This window comes from Oncorhynchus tshawytscha, linkage group LG05 (assembly GCF_018296145.1).
Source record: "Oncorhynchus tshawytscha isolate Ot180627B linkage group LG05, Otsh_v2.0, whole genome shotgun sequence".
NCBI lineage: Eukaryota > Metazoa > Chordata > Actinopteri > Salmoniformes > Salmonidae > Oncorhynchus > Oncorhynchus tshawytscha.
The window spans coordinates 57,474,632-57,485,051 of NC_056433.1; the positions used below are offsets into that span (position 1 = coordinate 57,474,632).

At 42.3% G+C, this 10,420-nt stretch overlaps 1 protein-coding gene across 1 annotated transcript; it reads right to left on the reverse strand.

Annotated features, from left to right (window-relative positions):
- Positions 1-1,796: 1,796 nt before the first annotated feature.
- LOC112250951 (deoxyhypusine hydroxylase) lies at positions 1,797-10,335 on the reverse strand. Its single transcript, XM_042322142.1, has 5 exons — positions 9,653-10,335; positions 8,999-9,304; positions 8,807-8,883; positions 3,322-3,574; positions 1,797-2,539 (listed from the first exon to the last, which is right to left on the reverse strand). Exons 2-5 carry the CDS (start codon positions 9,270-9,272, stop codon positions 2,223-2,225), a joined length of 921 nt encoding a protein of 306 aa, XP_042178076.1. The 5' UTR covers positions 9,273-9,304; positions 9,653-10,335; the 3' UTR covers positions 1,797-2,222.
- Between the last annotated feature and the right edge of the window lie 85 nt (positions 10,336-10,420).

Here is a 10,420-nt window from a genome sequence, read left to right on the forward strand (position 1 = left end):
AAGGGTCAAGAGTCACTCCTCTGTGTCTGACTCTAAATAAGTCTGTGTCCCTCATAACCTTCGACACCTAGACCTAATTTATCCTCAAGGGTGTTCCCTGTCAGACTAGAATGATGGCTGTGAATGAGTATGACCATGAGTAGTCAATGGCATCCTTTCTCTTGACAGATTTCATATAAACCTGGTTTCCACCAAATCATGTTTGATGGAAAGTATTTTAGATGTGTCAAAATAGATATGTATCAATTTAATAGGACATTCTCCATAAATAGGCCAATGACTGATAATCATATAATTGGCAGAGTAGAAGGATACAATTGGAAATAATTGAAAACATATTGGATGATGTGTAATGAGCACAGACAGTTACTTTCCACATTATTCTGCATCATACATAGCCTGTTGATTATATGTTAAGTGAACAAATGACACATTTTGACACTGTAGAACAAGGAAAACAGAGATGCAAAATACCTTGCTGGGTTGAGCTGCAGACAAAGATTCCTTTGGCTGGTTCGCTGCAGTCCATACATTTCCCTGTATTGTTTCCCTGACCTAAGGCTGTATTTGGTGAATTTTCCTCTCCTTATGTGAGCAGTAGTAACTGGTATCCATAAGATGACACACCAAGTGAAAAAAAAGAGAGGTCTGCTTCTTTCACTCTGCATTGTATGATTAAATCTCTACCCAATCCGGAGATAAGCTTCAACACCAAAATTCCACAGAGGCAAGACAAGGTCACAGCCTTAACCGTGAGTCAGAAAAACCCTCATATAATGTTAAAAATACAGTTAATTATATCCAGAAATATATTTGTCAGTTTCAAAGAAATGCATTACCTATGTGTAAAACTGTGCTCCAATGGCAGGAGCTGTGGAGGACTGAGCATTTCCCCCAGACAAAACAGGAAACACAAAGCTATCTACTCTGAGCAGTACAACTCTGTAAGGTCAGTTATTTAGACAGGGTTATCCTCTTCCTCTTTCTTTCTATGGAAGGCCTCTGTGAGGACAAAGGACCAGTAGATGACGGTGATGGAGGTGTTGACAACAATGATGCCGATCATGATGGGGTGCATCATGGTGACTGAGGTGTTGGTAGGGTGAGGGAAGGCCGGGCACTGTTTCCACAGCTGTTTAGCTACGTTTAGTGCACAGGAATGGGTCATTCATCCCCATTTTACTATAGCTGTGGCCCTCCCTCTCAGCATGCTGGTAATTCTCTATCCCTCCAGAGCTGACAGCTGCCTTTCTTTCCACTCTCTGCAGAGCTCACAACTGAAGATGCACACATACTGTACATCACACGAACAATGTCTTTCCCCTGATCCGGGTTATGAAAAGAGTATGTTTGTACTGTTAAGTGGCTAAATTCCCAATCTGACCCTCAAACCATCAGTCACCTAATAATCCCCAGTTTATGATTGGCTCATTCATCCCCCTCTCCCCTGTAACCATTCCCCAGGGCGTTGCTGTAAATTAGAACGTGTTCTCAGTCAACTTACCTAGTAAAATAATGAAAAAAATAAAGTGTAAATGCTACATTTTCATTCCATTTGTAATCTTTGTCAAAGCACAGAGGATATCAATGTGTTTCAGTGTGAATGAGAAAGCTGAAGGGAAATAACTTGTAGAGTATTTCCAAATTCATATGACCCTATTATTAATGTCTCTGATGGCAGAGTATGAGTGGCTGTGGGGATTAGTCATCATAATGCAATACCTCTGACTGGGCTAGAACACAGGCAAGCTACTGCCATGATAGTGCTAAACGACACCATTGTTGTATTGTCTCAATGTTATTACCTAAGCCTTTATTTTCATTTGAGATTAAAAATGAAATGCGAATGACAGAGCAGAAAAGTGGATTAACAATCTTGATTGACAAATCAGGTTCGGATTTCAGATGCTTATCAGATCATTCTGAATGAAAGAAATGTGAATGGTTCACTGAGCTTAGGGGGAAAAGCATTACATTATCTTGACAATTTATTCATGTAGCTTCCATGAAAACAATGAATAAATAAACTAAAACATGGCTGAATGCACTGTAATATCATTATTACACTGCCTTGTCCCAGAGGCCAACAATCACTGGCAAGAGTCAAGATCGTTTCAATGAATGAAAAATGGGTCTAAGTGATCATGAGTTTGGACATCTGCGGAAAGCTCTTAGTGCTGTATAGCAGTTCTCCTATAGCTTCCCATGTCCATGTTTTCCCCTCACTGTTCCCCCTGCAGTCGTAATAGTCCGTCAGCATACTGGAACTGTGTGCCATTCTCATACTCCAGCATGTCCAGGGCTACCTCACAGCTCTCCTTCACCACGCGCTCTGTGTCTTTCCTGTAGCGCTCCAGGATCTTCATACACTCCTCCTTGCCGATGGATCCGAGGGCCTCGGCACACTCATGCCTCACCATGGCATTCTCCCCGTCCAGCTCCAGAGCTGCCTGCAGCTGGGGGATGCTGGCTGGGTGCTGGATCTGACCCAGGACGTAGCCAATCTCATGGCGGAACAAGGCACTGCTACACTGAAGGCCTGTGAAGTATAAAAGGGTTGAGTGAGTGGTGTTTTCAGAGACGCTGATAGGAGGGTTAGGTAATGACTGAGAGACGCTGATAGGAGGGTTAGGTAATGACTGAGAGACGCTGATAGGAGGGTTAGGTAATGATTCAGAGACGCTGATAGGAGGGTTAGGTAATGATTCAGAGACGCTGATAGGAGGGTTAGGTAATGATTCAGAGACGCTGATAGGAGGGTTAGGTAATGATTCAGAGACGCTGATAGGAGGGTTAGGTAATGATTCAGAGACGCTGATAGGAGGGTTAGGTAATGATTCAGAGACGCTGATAGGAGGGTTAGGTAATGATTCAGAGACACGCTGATAGGAGGGGGTTACGCTGAATGGATTCAGAGACGCTGATAGGAGGGTTACGTAATGATTCAGAGACGCTGATAGGAGGGTTACGTAATGATTCAGACGCGCTGAATGGAGGGTTACGTAATGATTCAGACGCGCTGAATGGAGGGTTACGTAATGATTCAGACGCGCTGAATGGAGGGTTAAGTAATGATTCAGACGCGCTGAATGGAGGGTTACGTAATGATTCAGACGCGCTGAATGGAGGGTTACGTAATGATTCAGAGACGCTGATATTGGAGGGTTACGTAATGATTCAGGACACGAAAATGTGCTTATGTGAATACGAATGTGGCTGCACATTTTGCAGAAAATAAGCTCTTCAATGCTACAAATTCACTCCTTTATTGACAATTGCCATAGACAGCATAGTCTAAGGAGGACTGCCAGTCTCTCTCACCATCTCCTAGAGCCAGGACAGCCTCCTCGGTGCCCAGGTTGCGGAGGGCGAACATGGCCCTGTAGCGCTCAAACAGCGGCAGACTCTCATCCAGGAGTTGTGTCCTCAGCTCAGGGACAGTCTTCCTCTGGGCTGGGGGAGCAGGGTCCACAGAACAGTAAGGGTTTCCGTCGGTGCCCTCCTCTCCGTTCTGGTCCCCACCAGATGTCAGCCACTCCAGCCGCCTGACAGCCAACTGGCACGTCTCTGCCACCTGGAGGAGAACGAGAGTACTGTCATGACCATCACACAGGCACTGTAGGGACCGATTGACACCTTTCCTACGCACTGCAGTATTTGATATTCAAGACTTAGCTTATTCAGTTGCGTAACACGCTCTGCAGGTGTGGCTACCTTGCACGCTCTGAATACATTTCTTTCAACTGCTGAAAACCCTCCAACTTGCTAACCAACAGATTTGATTTGAGTTTATTCAATAGTGTTTATTACATTCATCTTAAGCCATCCCTTTTAGTTTTAATTTTGTCAGAATCACTAGAATATAACTGAGAACAGGTTCAGAATATTAGGTTTCAAATAGAAAGTGTAACATGTAAAGTGTTGGTCCCATGAGCTGAATTTAAAAAAACAATCGCAGAAACATTCCATTTGTACAGAAAGCTTATTTCGCTCATTTTGTTAACATCCCTGTTAGTGAGAATTTCTCCTTTGCCAAGACTATCCATCCACCTGACAGGTGTGGCATATAAAGAAGATGATTAAACAGCATGATCATTACACAGGTGCATCGTGCTGGGGACAATAAAAGGCCACTAAAATGTGCAGTTTTGTAACATCATCACAGATGTCTCAAGATGAGGGAGTGTGCAATTGGCATGCTGACTGCAGGAATTCTCCACCAGAGCTGTGGCCAGAGAATTGAATGTTCATTTCTCTATCATAACCCGACCTCTGTCGTATTAGAGAATTTGGCAGTAAGTGCAACCGGCCTCACAACCACAGACCATGTGTAACCACGCCAGCCCAGGATCTCTACATCAGGCTTCTTCACCTGCGGGATATTCTGAGACCAGCCACCTGATTAAACTGGGTTTGCACAACCAAAGAATTTTTGCACAAACTGTCAGAAACCGTTGTCTCAGGGAAGCTCATCTGCATGCTCGTCGTCCTCACCAAGGTCTTGACCTGAATGCAGTTTGGCGTCTTAACCAACTTTAGTGGGCAAATGCTCCCCTTCAGGGCATTAAATAAACATCCCCCACCAGCCAAATGTGGGTAGATTTCAGTATAGACAGGTAGTCTTTCTCCAGCCACGTTGGCGGGTGGTCAATTTGCAGGGCTCTACAGTGCAAGCATTACATTTGCGAATTAAGTCAAGTCATGTATAAGCACACGTGCAAGTTAAAGAATACTGCAGTAGCTATTTAGTATTCCTGCTGTTTTGTTTCATAGTATTTATTTCTCCAATTAGCAGCTAAGCCTATAAATCACCTCGCGCAGGGGCACTGAGTGAAGTGATGAGATACATGTTTTGCATAAAAGTAGGTCTAATTCACTTGAAATTTGACAAAGTTAGAACTAATTTCTTGGCTATTAGCATTGTTTCATTCAGAAGCTAAGTTGTTTTTCAACATTGGTTTGAGTCTGCTGCTTCTACTGACAGCGAAGAGACACCCTAGTCAGATCCCAAATCTCTCTCACACGTGACAGGACTGGAGTGGCACATTAGCACAGTAACATCCTGCCCTTAAAGGGGCAGCCAAAGACCGATATTTTCATTAAAAGACTGAGGTCACAAAAAAATGACATGAAATTGAGCAATATACCACATTTCTTACTAATACATTTGTTTTAGAAACAAAGCGTGGTAAGCAGTATTTTTTTAAATATAATTATGGCAAACATTTTGGCTGGTAAAATAAAATCATAGTGCCTGGTAGATTTCTTTTCATCTACTGTACTTGCCACAGGGGCTGGTGGACCAAAAAGTTAATTTTAGGCCCTGCTCACCTTCGATGGCCACTGGCACGTTGGAAAAGTGTGCTCTTCACAAATTAATCTCGGTTTCAACTGTACCGGGCAGATAGCAGACAAGGTGCATGGCGTCTTGTGGTTTGCTGATGTCAACGTTGTGAACAGAGTGCCCCATGGTGGCTGTGGGGTTATGGAATGGACTGGCATAAGCTATGGACCATGAACACAATTGCATTTTATCGATGGCAATTTGAATGCACAGAGATAGTGACGAGATCCCAAAGGCCCATTGTCGTGCCGTTCATCCCCCGCCATCATCTCATGCTTCATGATAATGGACTGTCCCATAATTCCTGGAAGCTGAAAATGCCCCAGTTCTTCCATGGCTTGCATACTCAGACATGTTACTGATTGAGCATGTTCCCACCAATATCCAACAACTTTGCACAGCCATTGAAGTGGGTGGGTCAACATTACATAGAACACAATCAACAGCCTGATCAACTCTATGTGAATATGTCGCGCTGCTTGAGGCAAATGGTGGTCACACCAGATACGGACTGGTTTTCTGATCCACGCCCCAAATTGTTTTTTTAAGGTGTCCGTGACCAACAGATGCATATCTGTATTTCCAGTCGTGAAATCCATAGATTAGGGCCCAATGAAATTATTTCAATTGACTGATTTCCTTATATGAACTCTGTAAAATCTTTGAAATTGTTACATGTTGCATTTTATTTTTGTTCAGTGTGACTATGCATATTTGTCTCCGGAAGATTAGTGTACATAGAATTACAATAGGGAGAATAGTGTGCAATAGTAGGCTATATCCACGTCTATTGCATGCACTAATAGGGTTCAAACTGTTACGGCGTGGTCTCCATAGCGATTTAATTAGCCTATTGTCAATAACGATCCTCAACTGCACGGTCGTAACAGCGTTTACAGAGGCTCAAATGAAGGTAAATGAAAACAAATGGAATGATAATGTAGGCTATCCCAACTGAAGGGAACTAACAGTAAATTGGCAGTTGAATATGTGTGGTTATTAGGCCTACCGACGGTCGATACTGATAGTGGGTAATATTTAACATGATAGAAATAGGAAACGTCGGGGCAGCCTATAATTAAGACATTCGAGAATTCCCATCCTTGCAAGTTAAAAAGCCGTACAATTTTAATTCTGCATAATGGCACAGTATTTTATAAACATTCTAGGAAAGTTAATATGTTGACATGCTTTAGTTTGCTGCCATTTGACTGGTTTCATTTGTCTCCCGTGATTAAGGTCAAATAGATGTACAGTGAATTTGGAAAGTATTCAGATCAGACCCCTTGACTATTTCCACAATTTGTTACATTACAGCCTTATTCTAAAATTGATTAAAATTGTCCACCCCCCCCCCCAAATGTATAAAAACATTACATTTACATAAGTATTCAGACCCTTTACTCAGTACTTTGTTGAAGCACCTTTGGCAGTGATTACAGCCTAGAGTCTTCTTCATTCTTCCCTGCAGATCCTCTCAAGCTCTGTCAAGGTTGGATGCGGAACGTCGCTGCACAGCTATTATCAGGTCTCTCCAGAGATGTTCGAAGGGTGAGGTCTGCACAACGCATCACCGGGGGCAAACTACGTGCCCTCCAGGACACCTACACCACCCGATGCTACAGGAAGGCCATAAAGATCATCAAGGACATCAACCACCCGAGCCACTGCCTGTTCACCCCGCTGTCATCCAGAAGGCGAGGTCAGTACAGGTGCATCAAAGCTGGGACCGAGAGACTGAAAAACAGCTTCTATCTCAAGGCCATCAGACTATTAAACTACCACTAACATTGAGTGGCTACTGCCAACACACTGTCAATGACACTGACTCTACTCCAGCCACTTTAATAATGGGAATTGATGGGAAATGTAAATATATCACTAGCCACTTTAAACAATGCTACCTTATATAATGTTACTTACCCTACATTATTCATCTCATATGCATACGTAGATACTGTACTCTATATCATCGACTGCATCCTTATGTAATACATGTATCACTAGCCACTTGGTTTACATACTCATCTCATATGTATATACTGTACTCGATATCATCTACTGTATCTTGCCTATGCTGCTCTGTACCATCACTCATTCATATATCCTTATGTATATATTCTTTATCCCCTTACACTGTGTATAAGACAGTAGTTTTTTGGAATTGTTAGTTAGATTACTTGTTCGTTATTACTGCATTGTCGGAACTAGAAGCACAAGCATTTCGCTACACTCGCATTAACATCTGCTAACCATGTGTATGTGACAAATAAATTTGATTTGATTTGAAGGGTTCAAGTCCAGGCTCTGGTTGGGCTCCAGTCAGAGTTCCTGAGCGCTCTGGAACAGGTGTTCATCAAGGATCTCTTTACTTTGCTCCGTTCATCTTTCCCTCAATCCTAACTAGTCTCCCAGTCCCTGCTGCTGAAAAACAACCCCACAGCATGATGCTGCCACCACCATGCTTCACCGTAGGGCTGCTGGTGCCAGGTTTCCTCCAGACCATGTCAGAATCACCTCCCGACCAGCTCTAGGAAGAGTCTTGGTGGTTCCAAACTTCTTCCATTTAAGAACGATGGAGGCCACTGTTCTTGGACTTTCAATGTGACAGGAACTTTTTGGTACCCTTCTCCAAATCTGTGCCCGGGCACAATCCTGTCTGAGCTCCATGGACAAGTCCGTCGACCTCATGGCTTAGTTTTTACTCCAACATGGACTTTCAACTGTGGGACCTTATATAGACGGGTGTGCCTTTGCAAATCATGTCCAATCAATTGAATTTACCACAGGTGGACTCAAATCAAATTGTAGAAACATCAAGGATTATCAATGGAAACAGGATGCAACAGGAGTTCAATTTAGAGTCTCATAGCAAATGTTCTGAATACGTATTTATTTACTTGTAATAAATTTGCTAACATTTCTAAACCTGTTTTTAATTTCGTCATTATGGGGTTGTGTGTAGAGTTGCCAGGATTTAAAAAAAATCCATTTTAGAATATGGCTGTAAAATAAGACAATGTGGAAAAAGTAAATGCACTGTAAAACAAGCATGATATTTACAATTCCCTTATCCAAACAAATGACAAATTTACCTAGCTATAGTCAAGTTGTAAATTACAGTGCATGGAGAACAGTGTTATTTCTATTGGAAAAAAATTAAGTAGATGCTTTTACCACTTGGAACCAGTAGGTCGCTAGACTATTCATGGTTTCCTTGGGCATAAAGGTGGTGGAATTAAGTCAAGGTCAGAATACGGCATCTCTCCACACCAAATGAATAGCTGGTGAATAGCATAATATTCTCAGGCATAAATTCAAGGTCAGAATACACAGAGAGAGAAGTGCATAAAGGGAATTCCCCCTCAATGAATATTACTATATGTAAATGCTGTGTGTTTTGTTTGATTTCCACAATCTCTTTGCTACTAATTTATATCCAATATGCCTCATTTTACATACCTCCATGACTGGGTCCTCAGAGTACTCTTTCAGTATGTCAAGGACCTTGAGGTTCCCAATAGCTCCTAATGCTTCCCCTAAATAAATAAAAATTAAAAAGTGAACCGTTTAGATAAGCACTATTACATTCTGTGAACATGTTTATCAATACAGTATGTATATGAGAGTGGACTCATGATCTGGCATACTGACCTGCTTCATGCCTGACCATAGGCTCCTGTGTTGTGTCTTTCAGAACAGTCTCTAGCGTGGGGATGGCTCTCTCATCCTGCATTTGACCCAGGCAATATGCCAACTCATGTTTCAACAGAGCAGAGTCATCCACAAAAGTCTGACTGATCCATTCTATTGCCTCTGGTCCACCCACGTTACGCAGAGTGAAGAGTGCTCTGAACCGTGTTGTCAGGTCCTGCTTTGGGTTGACCAGAATTTTTCCCACTGCTGCCACCTCCTGCTCACTTGCCATTCTGAGAATAATACTGGCTGTAACTACTCTATCTGAAAAAGGGGGAAATATCAGAAACGGTGAGAATGTTAAATGAATTAACTGAATATGTAGTTAGCTATTGCACATCTAGTACAAAACACGAAATTCAATCAACAAACGATTTTCCCTAGTATAAAACTAGACAGCTGCATTGCTGGTTCACATCAGCTATGCTTTTCAGGCTAGCAGCCTAGCTAGCTTTAGTTACAGAACCAGCAAGCTAACGTTAGCTAGCAAAGATGTTTGATAACATGGCTAGCTAGCTAAGTTTGCTAATGAATATCATGCCATATACAAGCCGAATCTCGCTTAGTAAAATACTTCACCGAAACAGCTCAAAGATAATTAATCATACTCACTTCACGGAATTGTCTGTAACAGTTCACCACAAGCAGCACTTCATATTTCCCACATGGACAAACAAGAACGTTCCACAGGCACGAAGCAGAGAGGATGAGTCGACCCGAGAGGGTTTACTCTGCCCAAATTCGGTCCACGAAAATAAGACCACAAAGTGAGGAGTTTTTGTAAGGAGGTCAATGAGTGTCGAATTTGGTCAACAAAAGATATAATTGCTCATTTGCTACGTGAGGTTTATTTGATCGAACATAAGTTGCGTAATGGATAGTTGTTACTGATGCACTGAGTGACAGACGCACGTGGTATGTTGGCAACTTTGGGCGAAAGAAAACTAATTTACTGTGGAGATGTGCCTGTTTTTCATATTTGCATATTTCCGTTAGGGAAGTGCACGTGTGCAAAAACTCAATTCGCCTTTGCGCTCCTAAACAAAAAAAACTTGCCAAATCATAGTCTACAAAACTCAGTCCACTCTGTTCATAACATATTTTAGTTAACATAAAACTGTACTGAGATCAAATGTTTCATCAATAAGAAAAGTTGCAGAATGTCGGCCAAAATCCATCTCGTTCAATCTTCTCCCACTGCCGGCCACTGGAATTCCTCCCACTACAATTTTTAGTAGTGAGTAGAAAGGCGAAGTGAATGCTTCACATTTATACATCCGGTGAAATATCTGTCTCTTTGTTCGATCTGTGGTTAGAGCGGTCACTCGACTATCGTGTAATAATAATAGATCATCTTTGCACACAGTCTCTGCGCGTGAC

What these genes read in the sequence shown, in the direction of transcription:
- LOC112250951 (XM_042322142.1), bottom strand. Translation starts at nt 9,272, where the DNA reads ATGGCAAGTGAGCAGGAGGTGGCAGCAGTGGGAAAAATTCTGGTCAAC. An exon ending in CTGAGGACCCAGTCATGGAG is followed by an intron (nt 3,575 to 8,806) that starts GTATGTAAAATG and finishes GTTCTCCTCCAG; the next exon opens with GTGGCAGAGACGTGCCAGTT. An exon ending in TGTCCTGGCTCTAGGAGATG is followed by an intron (nt 2,540 to 3,321) that starts GTGAGAGAGACT and finishes TATACTTCACAG; the next exon opens with GCCTTCAGTGTAGCAGTGCC.